Source organism: Ictalurus punctatus, chromosome 15 (assembly GCF_001660625.3).
Source record: "Ictalurus punctatus breed USDA103 chromosome 15, Coco_2.0, whole genome shotgun sequence".
NCBI classification, from domain to species: domain Eukaryota; kingdom Metazoa; phylum Chordata; class Actinopteri; order Siluriformes; family Ictaluridae; genus Ictalurus; species Ictalurus punctatus.
This window is the reverse complement of record NC_030430.2, coordinates 21,348,129-21,371,398: the sequence shown is the minus strand read 5'-3', so window position 1 is coordinate 21,371,398 and position 23,270 is coordinate 21,348,129. Positions and strand designations below refer to the sequence as shown.

The 23,270-nt window shown below is 39.7% G+C and overlaps 1 protein-coding gene across 4 annotated transcripts in view; it reads right to left on the bottom strand.

Moving 5' to 3' along the window:
• Positions 1–105: 105 nt before the first annotated feature.
• The window catches only part of l1cama (L1 cell adhesion molecule, paralog a), a 56,339-nt gene continuing 33,174 nt past the window's right edge, over positions 106–23,270 (bottom strand). For 2 of the 4 annotated variants that reach the window (XM_017487843.3, XM_047160271.2), the window contains exons 3-29: positions 22,311–22,325; positions 20,986–21,088; positions 20,248–20,435; positions 18,691–18,813; positions 18,348–18,518; positions 17,073–17,184; positions 16,801–16,991; positions 15,529–15,660; positions 14,789–14,932; positions 14,577–14,688; positions 13,305–13,465; positions 12,935–13,094; positions 12,669–12,793; positions 12,424–12,525; positions 11,227–11,424; positions 10,979–11,049; positions 10,644–10,869; positions 9,909–10,024; positions 9,385–9,613; positions 9,127–9,249; positions 7,821–7,994; positions 6,752–6,865; positions 6,287–6,436; positions 4,469–4,600; positions 4,282–4,354; positions 4,137–4,148; positions 106–3,657 (exon numbers count right to left, since the gene is read on the bottom strand). In XM_017487843.3, coding sequence (XP_017343332.1) covers positions 3,408–3,657; positions 4,137–4,148; positions 4,282–4,354; positions 4,469–4,600; positions 6,287–6,436; positions 6,752–6,865; positions 7,821–7,994; positions 9,127–9,249; positions 9,385–9,613; positions 9,909–10,024; positions 10,644–10,869; positions 10,979–11,049; positions 11,227–11,424; positions 12,424–12,525; positions 12,669–12,793; positions 12,935–13,094; positions 13,305–13,465; positions 14,577–14,688; positions 14,789–14,932; positions 15,529–15,660; positions 16,801–16,991; positions 17,073–17,184; positions 18,348–18,518; positions 18,691–18,813; positions 20,248–20,435; positions 20,986–21,088; positions 22,311–22,325 — 3,707 coding nt within the window. In that variant the 3' untranslated portion in view covers positions 106–3,407. The remainder of the gene's footprint in view (positions 3,658–4,136; positions 4,149–4,281; positions 4,355–4,468; positions 4,601–6,286; positions 6,437–6,751; positions 6,866–7,820; positions 7,995–9,126; positions 9,250–9,384; positions 9,614–9,908; positions 10,025–10,643; positions 10,870–10,978; positions 11,050–11,226; positions 11,425–12,423; positions 12,526–12,668; positions 12,794–12,934; positions 13,095–13,304; positions 13,466–14,576; positions 14,689–14,788; positions 14,933–15,528; positions 15,661–16,800; positions 16,992–17,072; positions 17,185–18,347; positions 18,519–18,690; positions 18,814–20,247; positions 20,436–20,985; positions 21,089–22,310; positions 22,326–23,270) is intronic. The other 2 variants (XM_017487845.3, XM_017487846.3) reach the window with 2 other exon arrangements.

Here is a 23,270-nt window from a genome sequence, read left to right as displayed (position 1 = left end):
TTGAATGGTTTTCACTAACCACCACACATATATTCGTCATTTAAGAACCAGAACAGTCTTCACCAGAGACTCAATAAAAATGATAAATGAGGACAGAAGATGTAGCTTGTTCCATGGATTTTTATTCTTGAAGCATTTACATACAGTGGCTGATTCATGATTTACATACAGTATCATTTTCTATTACAAGCCCACCACAGTCACTGGCCCAGTCCTCCACTCAGCACCACGGCATAGACAAACGCAAAGGAAAAGCGACGTGGACATGGCTATTCATCACTCAGCTACAAGTGCAATCCTCTCATTCAGATCCGATTTATTTAATGGTTCATTAGATCAAACAAACAAACATAGGATATACATGATATGAGAGATACTTTGAATCAAGCGATGTCTAGTCTTGGAGCTAGAACTGAGCCTAGAGAGATTTTTAAATGATCAGAAACTACGTTATATTTATAGGTAAAATGCCACAGTAATATGACGTATTATATGACAACAGGCAATGTTGCAGCTACAGCCTTCCGAAAAGCAAAACAGCTGTGTAGCGTTTTTTTCTGCAAGTTCTGGGACATTAACAGAGCACGGACGTCTAGCAGCAGTTCGGTTGAACGTTGACACAATTCACATCACTTATTCGTCCTGTATGAAAATAAACGTCTAGGAGAACTTTGTCCTGAGTGTGTCTGTATAGCAACAACATAGAGGCCGACAAATTAAAACCAACAGTCCAGACTTACTGCATCACACACTTCCCCATCTAGTACACTTCACTGCAGGGGACTTAGTGCTTTCAATGAGCTTAAGTCAGCACATTGTAATTTCTCCCTGCGTGTGTATGTGTGTGTGTGTGTGTGCTGGATACAAACAAGACTCGAGTATCTCTGCTTCCTCATAGTGCTTGCGCAGGAATTGCTTCACAACAGATACACACAATACTGCAACTCGTAAGCAAACAGAGCAGGAAAGGAATTCTCAGGAGAAACCGATTGTGTTTTATTGAATGGCCATGAAGTTGTATTTTGCTTTTTCTAAAAACGACGTGATCGGATTTTTTATCACAATATGAAAGGACAGCTTGTTTGGACTTCCTTTTTTAAGTTTTCCGAAAAAAAAAAAAAAAAAAATCCTATTCTCTACTTATCTAGAACAGTTATCTTACAACTAACTAGACAAAAGGTCAAAGGTTAAGAATTAAAACATTAACAACCCCAAAACCCATGGTAATCAATCAACAAGACACGGTTACAAATAGAGGCCATAGCAAAACAATCGTTTGGAATTTATTTACATTCAAATAAATTTCGAGAGCTTTTTTTTTTTTTTCTCAGTTTCTTCAGAACAACAAAATCGAAACTGTTTTTTTCTTTTTCTTTTTTCTTTCAAGCAGGCGTCTCGTGATGTTCTTGTTCAGTTTTATTCACATAACACTGCTTATCGAAACTTAAAGACAGCACGCACATCGCACATCGATCGAACCAGGAACAAATGCTATTTGGTATACAGGTAAGGAATCAAAATTCCGACCCCAACAAAGCATACATTCTCTGTGTAAGACACAAACTGGGTTAATTACACATGATTGTTTTAACCAAGCTGAAATTAGTGTATGTGTGTATGTGTGATGTGCTCTCTCACAACCCCATCCACTTCAATACTACCTCATACCCGAATACACCTCGGAAGTGTATACATATGGCTTTATACCAGCAGGACTGCAAGAGAGGATTTGTCAGTATACATCGTTTAATACACTATGCAGACTACAATACAAAGCGACACACACATATAGGGAGCTACGCACAAATGAGAAACGTTACAGCTGAAAATGGTCAGGGTTCTGAGATGACAGCTCTCTAATACTGGGCATGGCTAACTGCTAGAGTGACTACATACAGCCTGATATAAAGCACCTCATATCAGCGGATCATTGCATCGGATATATTTCTAAGTGCCGGCAGCTTGGCTATGGAGTCCTGGATGCGTATTTTGTAGAAGGACACAAAATTCAAGGAAAAAAAAAAAAAAAAAACCTCACTCGAGAAAAGATGATCACAAAATTGTCCAAAAGAGTTTTTAAAAAAATCAAATAATAAAAAAAAAAATGCATAGATCTCAAACAATGAGGCAAGACAATGAAATGGCAAACCACATAACTATTTATATATGTATATATATAGATATAATAATGAACTACATCAATGCAACTCATGTGCAATGTGTCGTACATATGCTTACATGATGCACTTACCAGGATTTTAAGGCCCTCAATCTCTTTCTCTGCTGCGCACACTGTCCTGTATTTGGCATTAACCATGCGGTGTCTATAAGTGTCCTTGTCACGTTAAATCTAAAGCGTCACTTTAAAAATCGTCATCGTTAAAGGAAAACTCTACCCTGAAACACCTTCAGTGTGTTAAATTGAAACATTTGTGAGGTGTTTTTTTTTAATGTTTCCGGCGATAATTTGTTGGTCGGTGCTGTCTTTTGAGAAGTTACAGGTCGTGTGTTGCCATTACGTCACATGGTGACATTGCTAGCACAGTTACAATGGCGTTTAATAAGAGAGAGAGAGAGAAAAATATGTTCGCAATCTCAAACATAAGAGATAATGGCCAGGTTTTGTGTTGGCGCATAAAAAACAAAAGAGCTCCCTTTTCTCTTCCGTTTTCTAGTGATGTTCAGTATCGTGTTAACGAGAAACAGCGGAAAGATTGGCGCAAACATTGGATTCAGAGCTGGAGAATGTGATGACGAGCGCGGCAGTGTTGGTGGTACTAGCATGAAAGTTAACCTTTTGGAAGCTGATCTGTTTGAGTAGAGCGTACAGATGGTGAGGTGAGAGAGCCGGACAGACTACAGGACTAAAGCACTGCTGCATCGCTCTCTTTATTTAGTTGTTAAGTGAAAGTAGACCAACATGTCGATGAAACTAAAAACGTCTCATTACGTTTTTATTACAAACTGAATCTCGGATGCCAGTGAATTATAAAGAGTAATATGTAAGTTGTTCACGGTGGATTTGTCCTTTAAATAAAAGTCTATTCTGTATAATTTTATCAGGCAGGAAATGGGGATGCTTGTTGCAGGCTACTCTGAAAATTATTATTACAAGAGAAGAGAGATTTTTATCTGTAAACAATTCGCAAACATGGCAGTCCCTACACATAAGGTTAGTCTAGTCTATTGTAAATTATTCCTCCCTTCTGGCTCTACCAGAGGTGAAAGAGTTGATCGGATTATGTCTAAAGTCAGTCCCAGCACTGTATCTGTTGTTTTTTTTACTTGGCATTTGCGTTAGCGTACACGTTGACATTGCACTGCGTGTAATATTGATTGTTTGGTCAGTCGTTCAGATACGAGTTGTGAGTCCAGGGTGGAGTCTTCTTCTGATTCGCGCTGCCCCACTAGTCGAGGACAACAGCAGAGTTGGGCAGGCCGTGGTTGGTAGCGGCAGATTTAAGGGGCGAGCTGTCATGCCTCTCGATCTCCAGCCCGTCTCTGACTCCGCTGCACTGACTGGCCAGAGACTCGTCCATGGTCACCTTGGTGTGAACGCTGTGGCTGTTGCCGTAATCATCCAGGCCATCGTCGCTACACAGCTTGCTGTCATCGCACAGAGACGGCTGGCTGGCTGTGCGCTTCTCCTCATTGTCACTTCACAGTGAGAAGGAGAGAGAGAAAATGGGCGAAGTACTACAACTGAGACAATCCAAAAGCCACTCAAAAGTATCGTAGGTATTCATAAGAAATTATATCACATTCAGAAAGGGAAATGTTTTAAGGTTATGGCATTAAAATGACAGAAAAAATTAAGGACATTTTAATTATTATGAAAATAGGTATAGTAATTTATAAAGTAATATCTATTTTTTTTTTTTTAAAGTATTGTTATTATTATTAACAACATATTACACAATGCCACAAATACATTTTTAAACATTTTAATCATGTATATAGTCAGTCCGTTTCTGTTTCCACTGAAACCACAACTGAGTAGGTGTTATCACAGAGTTATTTTTAATTAATACTGCTCAATGTGTTCTATGTAGGAATGGGACAGCTTGGGATAGTGTTTAGCTCAACAGCAATATTCAGGTGCATGCATTAAAAAACAACAACACTGCAAATCATACCTCTCTAGTGATCTGGAAAGCATTGAGGGAAAGCATTGGGGGGGAAAAAAGGGAGAGTGTGAGCAAAGCAAAGAAACAGGGCTGCCATTTACAGTCAAGCTGTGCGCTTCAGAAAAGCAAAGACGAATAGGTCACAGCAGCGCACCTGTACTCCCCGAACGTTTCATCCTTCATAGGCCGAGACTCCGAGTCCACCTGGCCCTCCTCCTTGTCTTTCACTGAGACACAGAGCAAAAACATTTACACAGTCCACACCAGTCATGCCAAATAAATGCTTCCCTAACAGACTCGTGTCCAAGTTTAGCGTCTGATCACTGGGGTAGCCGTCCTACCTGAATACTTTCCACCTTTATTCCGCTTGACAAAGCAGAGAATGAGCAGAAGCAGCAACAACAGCACGAGGGCGCTGATGAGCCCAATAAACCAGCCTTCAGTAGCAAAGCTACTCTGCTTCTCCGGCACTCCTACACACACACACACATGTTCATTTCATCATAACTGTTGTGATGGAAGTGTAAAATATATTTTTGCATACTTACAAGCGTGTATTATATGTAATATATTTGTATTAAAATAAAAACGATTCAACTGAGACATAAACTGAACAAGTTTCACAGGCATCTGATGAACAGAAATGGAATAATGAGTCCCTGAATAAAGTAGGGGGGTGGGGGTCAATATTAAAAGGAACAGTCAGTATCTGGTGGCCTCCAGCTGCTTTAAGTAATACAGTGCATCTCATCCTCATGAGATGTTCTTGCTATGAAATGTTCCTCCACTCTTCCACCGAGGCATTTGCAAGTTCTCGATCACGTCTTGGGGGTACACACGGTTACATGTAATTTTCCACTGCAAGGACGATCAGCTGTCCATCCTGTCTCCCTGTAGCACCGTCTTAGGCGTCTTACATTACAGACATTGCAGTTTATTGCTCTGGCCACATCTGTAGTCCTCATGCCTCCCTGCAGCAGGACTATGACATGTTCACGCAGGTGAGCAGGAACCCTAGACATCTTTCTTCTGGTGTTTTTCAGAGTCAGTAGAAAGGTCTCTTTAGTGTCCTAAGTTATTGTAACTGTGACCTTAATCACCCACCGCCTGTAAACTGTTAGTGTCTTAAGGATTGTTCCACAGGTGCATGTGCAATAATAGTTTATGGTTCATTGAACAAGCATGAAAAACATCGTTTAAACCCTTTCCAATAAAGATCTGTAAAACTTATTTGGATTTTACAAAATTATCTTTAAAATACAGTCTCCTGAAAAAGGGACGCTTCTTTTTTTTTTTGCTGAGTTTATATAATGTTCTTTTTTTTCTTTTTAATTAAGCACACTTATTTTCCACAGCTGTTTGTTAAGCATATTTACTTTTGCATACTAATTTGTTTGGTACGCACACGTATATTGCATGCTGTTTTTTTAAAGAATGCATCCATACTTTGCACACTTATTTGTTAAGAGTGAATATTTAGTTCTGCATACCAATTTATTTAGCATGCATACTTTTTTGTTTCCTAATTAAGCATACTTATTTTCCACAACTATTTCTTAAGCACATTTATTTTTGCATACTAATTTATTTAGCATGCATACTCACTTTGCACACGGATTTTTAAAGTATGCATGCATATTATACACACTTATTTGTTAAGCGTGAATTCTACTTCCGCATACCAACTTATTAAATATGCATAATTATGTCATAATGTACACTCGTATTTCTGTACATAAATGAGTATGTTATTGGTAGAAGATTTCTATTAACGCTGCTATAGCTTTAGCAATTTTTTTCTATATAGACATGGATACTGTTATACCGGTGTCTTGAGCACACAATTTCATGCTTTTATGTAAAGCTCACATATTTCCAGGATATTTTTGTCTTCTTTTTTTTTTTTTTTGGCAGGTGGCATGTGACTCAGACTATAAATGTCAAGATTTCTCAGGATGTGTGAGAATCCTGACAGTGTAAAGAGTCTGTATCTCTGACTGCTGTCGAGCATCACTGACTTTGCTGTTGCAGTACCAAAAACAAGCCTTGTCAGTTCTGTGGGATGTAGCTTACTACAAAACCCAGAAGGATGATGTCTGTGTGTGTGTGTGTGTGTGTGTGTGTGTGTGTGTGTGTGTGTGTGTGTGTGTGTGTTTTACCTGCTCCTTTTGTTTCTATGTCAGTTTCCCAGAAGGTACCATTGCTGAAGATGAAGCACAAGCTGTAACGAGATCCAGGCTGGAGGCCCTGCATGGAGTAAAAGGACTGAGACGTGTTCACTTTCTCTGACTTCATCCATTGTCCGTGGCCTGAGAAAAACACCAAAACACAAACAGCACAAATACAAATGAGCACTGAGCCCTTCATGCTAGGTTCAAAGAGACCACCGTGATACACCATGGCACCAACAGTAAAGTGTACTATATGAACTATTGTATATGAGACCCTCAGCATATGTAAGTCCAATGTAATCACCAAACAATACATTATGTGACATACGTAAATCATCCTACAGGCCTACTGTTCCTATTCCAGTAAGTCATTTAATATAAATGAGCAAAAGATAATAGCTCCATTAACAGGTTTTTTTTTTTTTTTTTTTAAGTTCAGGGCAAAGCTCTTACCATTCTTCCTCATGTATTTGATATGGAAACCGACATTCCTTTGTCTCTCAGGAAAAACCCAGCTTAGATTAACTGCCGTCTCTCCTACAGACAAATTAAAGTTGCGAGGTGGACCTGTTTGTACACAAAAATAAAACACATCGTCAGTTATTTATATAGCAAAAGTGATCTGTTATCATTCCAGGCTCCGAGATGCACAGCGACCACCCAGCTCTGATATTCTGTGTGTTTAGGAAAAACATGTTCACAATCATGCCTTACTCTCAATCACTTGATCTCCACAGTCCTCATTACTCCTCATGTATGCTGCTTCATTACTATTTCACTTTCATGCTTCAAAGAAAAAGAGCTTCTTAGTATCACTAGCTTCCGCTTTAAGTGTCTCTAATCGAGTTGGGCTCTGCACTCTGCTTGCGCTGTGCATGCATGAAATATCACCCATGTGACCCAGATAAAAATGATCCATATTACGTCCTTTAATCTATGAAAATACAGGGGAAACAGCAGACGTGTTGGTCTGTCCTAATGAAATAATACAACGTAAAAAAAAAAAAGAGCTGATATGTATTTAATGATTCGAATGAATGAAAGGTATACAAGATATATCGAAATATAATATATACACATATACATACATACACACACACACATATACATATACATACATATATATATATATATATATATACACATATATATATACATATACATATATATATACACATATACATACATATATATATACACATATACATATATATATATATATATATATATATATATATATATATATATATATATATATATATATATAGAGAGAGAGAGAGAGAGAGAGAGAGAGAGAGAGAGAGAGAGAGATCTCACGTAGCCAGCAATTCAGTCTGATTCGATTCGATGTTTGATGCAGTTACTAGAGAATTAAGAAGTGTAATTGAGAAGTGGTAGGCCACGCCCCCTTTCTGAGAGTGACAGTAAGAGAGAACACACCTTCATTATTGTGCACAAAGAAACACAGAGAGAGAGAGAGAGAGAGAGAGAGAGAGTGAGAGAGAGAGGCAGAACACTGCACCTCCATCAAGTGTGGTCGCTCCCACTTTGGTGATGGGCAGGCCTTCTCCAGCTGCAGTGTACCCCCGCAGGTAGAAACGGTAACGGCTATGACGGTCCAGATCTTTAATGTTTAGCTGATGCACTGTGGGGTCACCAATCTTCTCCACCTGCATGGGGCTGTCCGCATTGTCTACTGCAGAGAAAGAGACAGAAAGACAGGAAGACGAAACAGAAGGACTTAGTGAGAGACTTTGGATTGCTCTGTGAAGAGAGAATGCTGCGTGCTGAATTGGTGAGCTACTACAGACCAGAACTTGTTTCCACTGACACTCTGGCTTTGTACTGAACTTAACAGCTATGTGATAGAGAGTGAATCATTACAAAGGTGCAATATACGCTTTAGATGCAGAATTGTCGACCCAATTTTGACCCCTTGCTACGGCGACACTAGAAACAGACAATAGAAATCGACAACTATTTTTGGCTTCAGTTAAAGTAGCGTCAGTTCACTGAAGGGGACAGGACATGAAAGGACACATTTTCTTCTGTTAGAGGTTACTTTCATAACCACACCAATTTTATCTAGGTGATCTGATCTGATTGGCTGAACCACTTATTAACACACCAGACATTTGCTAAAAAAAAACAACAACAAAAAAACTATTGAAACCCTCATAGAATATGTGATGGTTATAATGGGAATGGGAATAATGTAAAGGTTATAGTGGTAATTCTATTGGTTTTAATGGTAATTGTAATGGTCCCTGTGGGTCTCTACTAGTCATCTGTTTCCTTCTATTAGTGGCATGTTATGTCTAGTGGATACCATTAAGGACCCACTTCCTTAATATATCCTACTGCATAATGAAACCATTTAGTAAGGGTTTTAATGGTTAACTGATGATAGTTTGTAATGGTATTTGTAGTAGAAACCGTTAGAATTTCTGTGATGTTTCTATTGTTGTTGTTTTTTCCAGCAGGGCTGGATTTTTTTCTTGTTAGCAGTGTTGGCCCCTCTGTCATTATCCTCAGGCGTTGCTTATGCCCTGAATCCATATTTCCCTGTTGCCTAGAAACAGCATTATAACAACTTTAAACCTTTTTCGACATGTGTTTATTCATGTTAAATCATGCAGTGAAACTAATAGGAAAGATGTGTATTGTAAAGATTAAGGAATGCGAGTCTGGACCACCATGTCCTCGAAGATTGTCAAATGTGAACAATTGACCTCAGGAGTCAAATGTGAACAATCCACAGGACAGAACCACACTAGAGAGCATTACAGTAATAGGTGTAAGTGTGCAGTGTAAGTGTGCGGACATACACTCTTTGTACTGTAGTAGGTATCCGACCAGAATTCCATTTTCTTGAGAAGGTGGAGTCCAGTGGAGAGTCATCTCCGTCTCAGAGGGACTGGACAATATCAAAGAAGTGGGAGGACCAGGAACTGTAGGAAAAGGGTGACACCGTAGTAAATCAATCTGTGCTTTCCTCTCTGTGTGTTTATGGCCAGAAAAGCATAAGTACACAGGGTTCCTAAACCTTCTACTCTTTTTTTTTTTTTAACCACTGCTTCTCTCACCTCCCTCAGGCGTGTGGAAGGGCCGGGCTTCTGACTCGGGTCCATCTCCCTTGCTGTTGAAGACACTAACAGTGAGAGAATAGGAGGAATACGGCCGCAGGCCTCCCAGAACCTTTTTCTCCTCGTTAGCTCTGGTTGTCACTACAACCACATTCAGTGGCTCGCCTTCTCCACTGATGCACTTTTGATGATGGTGTTTGCCGCAGGAACCGTAGTACGCCAGGTGGATCTTAAAGGAGAACAGCGACAAATTCAGGACTCGCTACTCTCTTTTATCAGTGCGATTAAATGGTTCAAATCTGCTTAGAACTTCAACATTCAAAACAGACTCTGGTGGCTTGCTCATTTCCCACAGGACAGAATACAGATCCTTAGATGTGAATCTGGAGATTCGAGGCCCTGAGAGATCACAGTGCCTGTGCTAAACTTTTATCTCTGTACTTCAGTGAGAGCCTTCAGGGATCTGAGTCAAGACAGCTCTTTAAAGCATGTAAAGATATTTTTATGGCAGAGTGTTGCAGTACCTTGTAGCCCATCAGATGTCCCTTCACGGTCTCGCTGTCTACCGGGGCCCACGTTACCCCGATGGCAGTGCTGTTGAGCAGATCCACTCCTACATTCAGAGGAGCGTCCACGGGATCTGAAGGACACACACACGGAGACACACATTTGCTCATTTGAGCCTCTGGAGAATTTGAAGTACACACAGTCAGAGATAGCTGGGATGACCAGAACAGTTCACGTACACCACTTTTGCATCATGTTATGATTTTTTCTGTATTCTGTATTGGTTAAAAGGTGCAGTTTGTGCATTTTTTTACACTTATACAAGGAAAAAACAATATGAATCACATTACTATCATCAGTGGATTTGGCTAGTTTCTTCATTTCTGGCTGGGAAATTAGCTCCACCAGATGAAACAGTGTTGCTCAGCTCAGCCCCTCTTCCTCTCAAGACATCCCACAAGGCATACACATTTAACACTGAGTGTAGGTGGGGCCAGTTAGGGTGTAGAGGAAAGCTGGTCATTATTTTCAACCCAATTTCAATTCAGCTCACTGTCAGCAGAGTGCTTAACATATTACAAAATTGCTCCTTTAAGCTTTTGGTACAAAAAAGATGTTAGAAATGACTGTGTGTAATACTACATGGCAGGCCCAGACAGGGGCATTTATCCAAATCTGGAATTTGGCAAAAATCATGTCATGATTAGACTAATGGGATAAAGCTTTAGCCAACTTATTAACAGGAAACTCACAATCCTCTCCAGAGTAGCCGATGGTAGATTTAGGTTCTGGGCCCTCTCCCAGATCATTAACAGCCTGCACCTTAATGTCAAATGCGCTGAAATCTCCCACATCCATGACAACAAAGGGTGGTGAGGTGGTAAAGTTAGAGTGCCAAGATGGCCCACTGCCTACAACCTTCCTCCACATCACTTTGTAGCGGAAACCCGGGCCATTAAAGCTCCTTCTATCCATCTCCTGTAAGAACACATCGCTATGAGTTCCATACAAAAATCAAGCTGTATTACAATACCAAAACAAGTTGCAGACCTGTCTGATCAGCTCAGTACATTTTCCTAGTTCCTACCTTCCATGTGATGACAAGCGTATCTGGGTCGAGGGACTCGCTGCGCACTCCTTCTGGGTTACTGCTTGGTCCTGTGGACAAAATGATATTAAAACATTCTCACAATACCATAAAGCAGTCACTTAGGGTGACTAATGACCTTCTCTAAAGTGCGCTAGCGAGTGAGTTTTTTTTAATACACAAATTTGTTTCTTACACTCTCAAATTATCACAATGTTTTGGTCTAAGCTAAAGGAATGTGTTCTTACGAGCTGCAGGAGTGGAGAAAGCTACTGAAGGCTGGCTGGGGTCACTCTTGCCAATCTTGTTGATGGCAATGACCCGGAAGCGGTACGAGAGGAAAGGTTTCAGTGGGAGCCTGGTGCGCCGAGTGTCTCCAGCTGCCCGCATAAGCTCCTCCCACTCCTCTGTGTCGGTGCTAGTCTCTTCAGCCTCCACCACATACTCTACACATATACACCACAAGTAGTTAGTAAGATATAGACATAGGAACCGAATACAACATTAGGCAACATGCTGAGCATACACTATACAGTTTAAACCCTTTTAATCTCACTTTCTTTATAAGCAGACAAAATTTCACTTGCTTTGGCTATGATTTTGTCACTTATATTGTACAGTATATGGCCAAAACTATGTGGACATGTGACAATCAGACCAATATGTGCTTTTTAAACATCTCATTCCAGATTTAGTCCCCCCTTGCCGTTATAATAATCTAGGCTTGCCACTAGATTTTGAAACATGGCTGTGGGGATTTTCCCATTCAGCCACAAAAGCATTAGTGAGGTCAGGCATGTAGTCGGCATTCCCGTTCATCCCAAAGGTGTTCAGTGGGGTTGAGGTCAAGGTTCTGTGCAGGCCACTCGAGATCTTCCACACCAACCTTCTCAAACCACGCCTTTATAAACCAGTGAGCACAGGGGCACTGTCATGCTCTAGCTGGTTTCGTCCCTATAGTTCCAGTGAAGTGAACCAGATATTACAGTTCTTTCATGTTACTTGTGGTTGAGATGCATATTTCAGTTCAGGAAAGTCTGTAGTTTATAGAAGTATATATAGTAGAACATTTTTTTCCTAGGCCACCATGTTGGTTTCACCATTTCATTTCAACTCGGTACATAAACTTTTGCACTCAACTGTAATAAGAACTAAATGCGAGTAATAGAGAAAGTAGAGAAAACTTTTCAGAACTTTTAACTAGTGGAAATGACTAACAAACAGAACTGAATATTGAATTGTGGGCCCTTCCCTATCAATGTACCTAAACCACAGCAATAGTGACACAGATCATTAATAATGGCACACAATGGACCGAAGACTGCGTTATACCGTGACAAATTGACAGAACATTTTTTTCCAGACAGGGGGATCATGATGTTTAATATCTCTTATTAAAGGCAACATAGATCTAATGTGTGCTATACAAATCCTCACTCATGTACCTAAAATAGGGCTTTTGTGGTTATCCCCAGGAACCCATAACAGAGTTACTGCGTGATCTCCAAGCTCAGTGATCTGCAGCATGGAAGGAGGGTCCGGTCGATCTGAAAGCGAGAGAAAGGAAACATACATAGAAGGGATACTGTAGAATTCACATACACACCAGTCCAAATGTATGGTGTACGGTAATGTAGAAACTTTTTTTGTTCCATAGACTTTAAAAAAAAAAAAAAAAAAAATGTCATACCAACAACTGTGAGGCTGCCACTAGCTTCAGCCATGTCCAGACTTGTTATGACCTCACAACTATAAACACCCTCATCTTCATCCTGGACATCATTTATTATGAGCTCTGTCTCGTCAATTATGTACCTGAAGTACAGTAATAGTAATAACAATAACATTAATGTCATCTGATTGAATAAAGAAAAGTAAATAGTCCAATCTTATCCACAGAGATGCGTTCCTGCAGTAAAACTTTCGCACTTTGTGGATAATATTCTGACATCCTACTTGTCTATATCAGAGGATTCATCAAGCTTCTTGTTGGTTCTCCTCCACAGGATTTGAGGTGGACCCAGATTGCTGTCCATCTGGTACTGACAGGTGAAGGTGGCTGTCTTCCCCTTCTGAACATACAGGGCCTGAGGAGGATTCACGATCACTGTCCGGTCTGATAAGGACAAAGGAAACAGTGGTTACCCAACGGAAACTCAGACAGCTCACACCAGCACCTACTCTAATGAAAACTAATATTAAAAAAGCTGCAAAGCTTTGATTAAAGATATAGTCAGTATCTGATTCTAGTCCAGAAAATGGAGCACATATCTTTAACAAAAATAAATAAATCAAGTGTGAGCATATGTTTGTGTCGGTTACTCACTGAGGACTTCCAGCTCGGCAGTGATGCTGAGTTTGTCTTCACCCACTGAGCAGGTGTACAGTCCTGTATCATTGTAGGATACATTGCTAATCTCCAGAGTACCATTGCTTAGCTGATTCATCCTGGAGTTGGAAATGACAAAGTCCCAGGTTTCACGCTCCCTGAGAACACACACACACACACACACACACAAACATACAGTCACACACTCATAACTGCATACTGTGATATTGCAAGAATTCATAATACTTGAAAGATTTTTCTGCCATAACTCGCTGTATTTCTGAGTCGGACTCTGCACTTTCCTATCTTATTACCAGTGGAATGTAGTAAAGAAGTAGACATCGGCTGCCTTATCTGCTGTTAGTGTACTTAAATATGTTTTGGGAATACATCTGCTTTAATTTTTGCTTTTAATTCCGTTTCTGTAATTTAACGTAAATTTTTACTTCTGCCCCGATAAATTTCCCCTTGATACCTTTATTACTTAAAATGAACCCTTTAGCCAAGAAAAGATTTGTCTTAAAGAGCTGACACACATGCGCAAACGACACACCACTACCTCATCAGAGAAACTGCCAATGATTACTCTTATCAGAAATATTTTACTTAAAATAGTTATTTTTATTATTTTATTCTGTCAATCTTTCCATCACTGGGAATTATTCATACCTAGATATGGGAAGCATTCGGCTAGGTTTTAGAAAATATTTAGCTAGTTTTCCGCTAACATACGTCCATCCATCTTCTATACCGCTTATCCTTTTCAGGGTCAGGGGGAACCTGGGGCCTATCCCAGGAAGCATCGGGCACAAGGCGGGGTACACCCTGGACAGGGTGCCAATCCATCACAGGGCACAATCACATACACACTCACACACCCATTCATACACTACGGACACTTTAGACACGCCAATCAGCCTACCATGCATGTCTTTGGACTGGGGGAGGAAACCGGAGTCGATAACATACGTAGCTGACTAAATGTTGTTAGGTTAACAAATCACGTTAGCACTTGAGCTAGCTAGCTAGCTGGCTGCTATCAAAAATTTCGAACAGACATTACGTTTTCACAGCTGCACATCGGCATCACTGAGTAGTTTTCGCTTTTGTCGATCGATTCATGATGAATCATCTACAATTTTACCAGATACATGAATGTTAATAGAGACAGCCCCCATGAAAAGTGGCATATCAATATGACAGTCACATCACCGATCTCTAATAACGCCAAGTGTGATTAAGCACATTAGCGCTATGACTGCACCTCACCATGTGACTTTCGGGCGAGGCGAACCGAAGGTCATGCACTGCAACTTGGCCGTCTTTCCCTCGGTCACTCTGTACAACAACGAGTCCTCCGTCAGGATCTGTGGAGGAAGCACTGAAACAGCAACACACACCCGTTCCATTACTCACTTTTTTTTGGCAAAAGCGGTAGGTTTAATATAAAGATTTTACTCTAAACGTTGAAGTGCCCTCACCGACGACGAAGACGTAGGTGTTGATAAGTATGGTGCCGTGTTTATTAGAGGCTTTGCACTGGTACACTGCAGTGTCACTCAGCTTCACCTTTTCCAGTATGAGAGTTCCTCCTTTTACAGTACGCCGCGACTCCGGGTCAATATCTACATGAAGCGTAGAAAGCAGTTTCTTTCACTTTTAACCCTCCTTGAATCTCTGCATAGCTAGAGATATTACAAATAGTGATTATGATAGAAATGCTAGGACTTTAACCCCAAATATACTCAGTCACCCAGGACATACCTGACATTTCGCTCTTTAGATTGTTCGGAGGCTATAATGCTAACACGGGTTTTAAATCGATTTGGGAGCTTTTGTCACTTTGTCTGAAAGCATTGTGGAGAATGTCCAGTGTGTTTATGAAATCCCACAATACACCGATTGGGATTAGTATCCAAACAATGTACCTAAGAGAATGCAGAGCAACCATAATGCATAACCTTGCTGATTGTAGAGAATATGGCACCATTTCAGACACACATTATATCACCCAAAATCATTTTAGCTATTAACCTCCATTTGCTTCTCTTGGTCTCCATATGATCAATGCTAGTGGATTGTTAGCTCAATTAGTCACGTAGTTCCAGTGCCAAGAGAAAAAAAGCTTGTTTTAGTCGATTGATTATGTCTGGAATGAAGTGAAAATTGTGTGTGTTTAATTTTTGACTAAACTATTATAGCTTCATCATTTTGCAGTTACCCGAGAGAGGATATCCGTTGATACTCCAGGTGACTTGCGGAGTTGGGATCCCGTCTGCCCGACACTCCAATCGGACCATCTCTCCTGGGGCGTACAGTTCACTAACCGGTTCCTTTATCCAGTACGGAGCAGCTAGAGTGAAACGACAAACATACTGTATACTGTGCACTTGTAAATACACAATATTGAACCTCTCACCGTGCTGCATTCAAGAAAGGCTAAACTTTTGCAAGCAAAAATCTGCACCTTCCAAAAACCACTAAATAGACAATGTCCAGATATACATTTTCCACACCGCGTATCCTACACAGGGTCACCGTGGAGCCTGGGACCCATCCCAGAGACCTTGGGGCACAAGGCAGTGGACACTTTGGATGGGGTGAAAGTCTGTCAGAGTGCACAATCACACATACATTCACACACTACAAACAATACGGTAATGCCATTCAGCCTACAACGCAGGCCTTTGGACTGGGAAAGGGAACCCCTGAAGCATGAGGAGAACATGCAAACTCCACACACACAGGGCAGAGAAAGGATTTGAACCCCCAACCCTGGAGGAGCGAGTTAAATGTGCTAACCACTAAGCCACCGTGCCCCCAAAATAGAGAAATTCTTCATCGTTAATGTAAGAGCACGGTATTCCATACACATGTTAGAAATAACTTAATTCTATTAACATGAATATTAATTAATTTAATCCTAGCTTAATATTATCTTAATTCTATTATTTATTAATAAAACAAATTCTATTAATCAAGATGTATTTTGTTTCCTACTGCATGTAGATGTTACATAACCAAAAGAACCATTGCAGTCTGTATGACCAAATGACAAAATGCCTACGTACTCTATGAAGTGCAGTTCTCCACTAAATAACTACCATGATTTATGTCATGATTCCATGAGAGTAAATAATGAATCTGCATTTTTTGCAACAGCAACAACTTACAAAGGACTGATCTAACAGAAGACGTCTGCTTGTGTTTACGTGCAAAATTACTCCCTTTACCGAGCTTAAGAATATTCATGAACATTCATGAATATTCATTAGGCAGTCTATTTTATGAATCTTTATGTCTAGTGGGCGGTCTCATAGAGGCAGACAATGGAACATTATATACTGTATAGGCATAATGTTCGGAGATGTGTTTCATAGACACATAGAGACTAAAAATCCCTGAAAATGTTACATTTTGGAACTGCCCAATTGAATCAGTAGGTTAGAGTAGTTCTAACAGCTCATAAGTTTAAAGCCAGACAAAGCCATACCTTCCACAGAGACGGTATAAGTGTGTGTGACGGTGCCTTGGGAGTTGTTGGCTGTGCACTGGTACTCCCCATCATCCTGCTCTGAGATGTTAGTGAAGCGCAGCAGCCATTTCTCTGTGGAGTTCTTACTGGATGTACGAGACTCAGGCAGCACTCCATCCTTCCTCACCCACTGGATGGAGGGAGTGGGCCTGAGGAGATGAGAAAGGGGTGTGGTCAGTATGAATGCAGCACTTTTTCAGAATAAAAGATTCTCACACACACACACTCACAGGCCCTGGACGATACACTCCAGTTCGAAGGTTTGGCCCCTCAGGACCAGATAGGAGCTGTGAGAGCCGGTAGGTCTCATCATCTGCGGCCGTCTGTTTCGCAATGAGTTAGCTACAGGCAAAGAGAAAGCGCCAAAAAAAAAAAAAAAAAAAAAAAAGAAGCATGGGCATATGTAAAATATCAGGCAAAAACCACAGAATCACAAGCTGTGCAGAACACAGTGTGAGCTACATGCCAGACAGTCCCACTAGATGAAGTTGCATCAGATGCATCTTCATACTAAAGTGTCAGATTTACACCCAGGAATGTGTTCACTCCTCCCTTCCATCCTTCCCTCCTGACCAGCTGTGTGTGGCGCTTCCAAACAGGCAGGGTTATTATAGTTCAGTAAGCGCTTTATCCTGGTCAGGGTCATGGTGGATCCAGATCCTGTCCTGGCAACGATGTGCATGAGTACATACATATGATGAATACATCCTGGATGGGATACCAGTCCATCTTGTGGCACCATGCAATAGCAATTTGGTATAGCCAGTGCACAAAGTATGCAGCATGGTTTTAGGAGGGAGGAAGTTTTTCCTTTCTCAAAATATTTGTTCTAAAATGATTAGTAATTTTACATATGAGCACACTACATAAGCTCCACAGCTCCATACTAATTACATCCAAGAGTAGAGGATTGTATAATATCCAGAAACTTTTCTTTAGAACTTGCACATTAATCTATCTGGTCAACTTCCCTAATGTCTAAATGAACAAACAGTTTCGACAATATAATATATGAATAAAATGATGCCCATAGATACTGAAATCCCACTGTGAGTGTCAACTGCAACTGTTAACAAATTATTCAAATGACACATGTATGTACACTAATGGTTCCTGGTGTTTATAATGCATTACAAATTATTTTAATTCTCAGATTGATTTGATGGTTTTACAGCTCCATTCAGGGGTACATCAAATATAATAAATTAAACAGATGTTAACTGATTTCTATTTTGAGTTGGTGTCTTTTCCCCAATGCAGCAGATGTGTGAAATGAGTTCTAGTTTGGTTTAAAAATACACTCACTATATGTTATATGGAGGGGACAATTGCAATAACTTGCATAGCAGTCATCCATAGACTGGCTTAGAACAAAAACTGAACATTCATTCATTCATAATCTTCAGTAATCTGGAGCTGTGAGGCACCAGCACTTCTAAAACTAAAACATTATAAATTAAAAACATATCAACTATAATGAGAGCGAGCTGCAAGGCTCCACTTACACGTTGTGACCTTTAGGCTAATGGGTTCTTTGGCTACAATGATGCGCGCTCCCAGAAACTGCACGTTGCAAGTGTAATCATTTCTGCTGTCCCCAAGGGTCACATGAGAGAAGTAGAGGTTTCCATCACGGCCCTGAATCACACGATCGCTCTGCTTGATGTGCCGGAGACCTGCAGCAGAACAGGAATGAAGTTTACAGACACAAGAAGTGTTGGTGTGGAATGCAGTTGCAGTCTCTCTCTCTCTCTCTCTCTCTCTCTCTCTCTCTCTCTCTCTCTCTCTCTCTCTCTCTATTATCTCTATCTCTCTCTCAGGTGTGAACGGACACACAGGCTCACTCACTCCTATCCATCCAGTGAATCAAAGGAGTCGCAGAACTTTGCGGAGGGTTGCAGTGTAAGATAACAGGACTTCCTTCTTCCGCCCTCTTCTCCTCCTTCTTCTCACGTTGTATTGTAGGAGTATCTGACAAGAGAGAGAAGTCAGGCATTTATAGGGAAGGATCAGAGGAAAGATATAGCAGTCCAAAAGTGATTTGCCTAGAGGGAAACCATTATTGTTTGTCTTATCTGACGCTTCCCCCCCAGTTTTTATGTAATTATTCTTGATCTTCTCATGTTGTTTTCATTATTATTATTATCATTATTATTATTATTATTATTAGTAGTAGTAGTAGTAGTAGTAACTAATTATATAATAATAATAACAATAATAATAATAATAATAATAAGATCTTTAATAAATATGATTTAGATTTTTTTCTAATTTATATTATTATATAGTAATAATATTTAATACAATTTATTACATTTAGTAAATTGCAATGATACATATGTATAATAATAATAATAATAATAATAATAATAATCAATAATTAATGTACCCAAAGTTGTTTTTTAATTATTACTAATATACAAATATTAGAGACCTGGTTTTATATATATATATATATATATATATATATATATATATATATATATATATATATATATATATATATATATATATATATGAACTCATAACTATGCATTGCATATATGACATGCAAAACACCTGCAATGAAAGTAACATCCACCTGTTGAACATTATCTTTAATTGATAATTCATAATCATGTAATAAAACATATTTAAGAGGCAAAAGCTGCACCTGCTGTATGTGGCCTACATAATGAGCTCGTTAGCCTGTGAGCTATTGTTAGTTGTGTGCATGCTGAGTGCTCGCACTTCCTGCACATATTAATCCCACAAGGACTCACTGAAACGCTTACACCATATCGACTCAACCTGGTTACTCAGGGAACCGTTGTCAAGGAAACAGAGGGTCAGGTCAAAACGAGGAGGGATAAGAGCAGGTAGAGCTGGGTTTTATGTAAGCAAACTGCGAATGACATTATATTATAAATCAGGGGTGGGCAATCTTATCCGGAAAGGGCCGGTGTGGGTGCAGGTTTTCATTCTAACCAAGCAGGAGGCACACCTGATTCCACCTGTTTAATCAGTTGATCTTGGCTTTCAGTAGATTCAGGTGTGGCTTCTGCTTGGTTGGAATGAAAACCTGCACTCACACCGGCCCTTTCCCGATAAGATTACCCACCCCTGGTATAAATGAACCAACATTAAAAGTATAAGCCTTTAACCATTTGAAGATTATTGATATAACTCAAAACACTAAAAGTCTAAAATTGTTATGCCACAGAAAACCTTTGAAATGCTGAGTCTTAAACTCATCAGGCTGGGTAATATTTTGTAGTCTAGTTTTTTGGATGATGTCTTGATTATTTGACTGTAATCGTCTGTAACAACACTCACTGTAAATGAGGGAATTAACTACAAAACAATGCAAAGGCAGACAGAAATGCAATAATCAGTACAAGGTATGCAGTAAGGACTGGGACACACCCTCGGTTATGATGTGGACCTCGTTGGAGACAGCCGTGCCCAGCTCATTGGAGGCCAGGCAGGTGTAGTTGCCATGGAACTGGTGAATGGGAGATTCTTTAACCATAAAACTCCCAGAATCGAGAAATGTGGTGACACCAGAGATGCTGGATGGGTCAAATGCCATTCCATCTTTAACCCATCGAAATCTGCAGGAGATTGTGAAAAGTCAGGCATGAATGAATATGGCTAAGAATGAATCATTTTGATCATGATCATAATTTGTGGCAATTATTTAATAATACCTGAATGCAGTATAGCTCATTTTATCTCAGTGTTAGAATAAGACATTGCTTTTATTTACTCTTGTGTATTAATAAATTATCCTTAACTCTCTATAAGTCTGTGGTAACATACTATGGTGGCATATGAATTCATTTCTTTCTATAGAATTTTCTTTATTTGTAGGATTTTCAACAAATCCCTTTACACGATTCAGGTAAAGTCAGCTATCAGAGCTGCTGTTATAGGAAATTAATCAACTCCTTCTGACCAATTAGATACCAGCCATCAACAAGGTTGTGGTATATTAGTGAAAGAAAATTGTGTTCATAAATTGAATTGTCTTAATCATTGAACTAAATACGTGACTAAAAGATAAACACACTTATAATTTAAGTAATATCATGCAGCTTTAAGTACAACAAAATAGTCAGAAATGAGGAAAGGAATGGGAAATTTGTTGCTGTGGATACTGACATGGGAGAGGGATCCCCAGTTGCCTCACACTTGAGCATGATGTCATCAGAGGAGAAGGCAATGATGGATTCAGGTTGGACAGTTATCTGTGGGGGCGTCTTTACTAGAGACAAAGAGACATTGAGTGAGAGCGAGACAGCGAGAAAGAGAGAGAGAGAGAGAGAGGGAATATAGTTTATCAAACCCATTCCCATCTGTATTAAATAGAGCGTAGATAATATGGCAGTGATGGAGACAATTACTCCTAAGTGTGATGCTTCAGATGCAGCGGTACAGAGAACGTTCCTGTTTTTCATTTCGATTAGCAGATGGAGAAGAACAGTGTCCAACTGCAATCATGTGACCACCTGATCCATGTGACTCCTTGATGCTCTGAAGCCATAACCCTCGCTTACACAACACAAACAAGCGTACTCTCCACTCATCACATACAGTACAACTGGTTTTCAAAAACATGATTAGTTCCAAAGAAACGGAAATGTTTCCAAGAAATGGAGCATCACTTGGGTCACGGAGCTGTCTCCAGCGTGCTGGCTGAGAGAGCGCAAGACGAATGCATTTAGATTAGGTGAACATGATATGTTCTGCAAGTGTCTGACATTTCACGCATGAGCAGCCCACAAAGAAACAACAGTGAAAAGCTAGTGGTGGGGATGGAGAGAAAATACAGAGTGGTGTATAAAACCTGAGAGACCCCCTTGGGATATGCATTGCACCAATAAATAAGCCGTGTACAAGAGATAAATGTCATATTATAGGCAGTGGTGTGAATATATTAAATCCTTACAGTAAGTAATTTATATGCTAGGGAAGTAGATTTGTATTTGGCTCCAAAAGGGATTATAGAGACAATACTGTCTTGTCTTGGCAATGCAGTTAGCTTTACCAAGCTCTTAACATTAAAATAAAAATAAAAAAATTCTTTTGGTCTTTTGGTTTTCAGGACAGGACCGACAAAGGAGCACAGAGGGAAAATAGTAATAAAAATAAAAGGAAAGAAAGACAAACATTATGTATATGATGGCTGAGAGACAGAGACACAGACAGCAGTGGACAGCAGATGGTGGGATGGATGCCTTAATAAAACCATCACTACAGATGGATGGAATAAGGCCGATTTCTCATCTCGTACATCACACATCCTCTACTTATTATTTACATTTAACATCTCCTTTATCTTATATGATCTCAAAAAAAGTAGCACACATGAACATGTAGTACACAGAACATGTGCATCTCACAAACATGCACATCTACACCCCCCCCCCCCCCCACCTCACCCACCGCGCACACACACACACACACACACACTGCAAAGTACTTACGGTCTTTAATGCGGTCTGTCCAGAGTGTCAGCAGGGGTAAAGGAAAGAGTCTGTTAGGTTCACACACACAAGCCAAATACACTTGGACATTATTCACACGTGAGCGCACACAAATTCAGCACAGTATATTGTAATCTGCACATCGGTATCTTTTATTTTCCATCTGGGTTAATTTTAAGAACCAAAACACCAGTTATTTTTGTTGTTGTTGTTTTAAAACCTACAAATATCTATTTAAAAAATTATAAAGTTAAAAAAAAAAAAAATAAAAAAATAAAAAAAAACTTGCCACAGTTTTATAAATAGTCTGGCTGTGTTCTTTCATTAATGGTGTTAATAAAATTATCTACAGCAACTCATCTACAGCTCAAGGAAGGAAATGTTAGGTTACTGAGGAAATTAACCATTTTTCATGAAGTCATTTAGTAAAGCCTACTCAGTATGGCTCAAGGTCCCTTTCCGGAACCTTCACGCTATCTGTTCGTCAGTGGTGGAATGAACTTCCAACCTCAATCCGGACCGCAGAATCTGTCACTATCTTCAAAAAACAGCTAAAGACCCACCTCTTTTGTGAACACCTAACCAACCCCTAAAACGCCAACCCCACATTATCCTTTAAAAAAAATATATATATATATATAGAAATAATCTGCGCACTTTGCTTTTCTAGAACTCGACTATAAATCTTGTATGGTAGCACGACTTGTATTGTTCTCTGCTTGATATATCGCTCTGCTTGTATTTCCTCATTTGGAAGTCGCTTTGGATAAAAGCGTCTGCTAAATGAATAAATGTCAACGAAGTCACCAATGATGGAAATTATACATAGTCATGTACCTGCTTTAAAGTAATTTATAGTTTCTTATGGCAAAAAAATAAAATACTATACAAATATTTGATGTTTGTCTAAAGCCTATTAAATGTTCTGCCTTAATATAAATTAACCAGAAAATTTTGTCA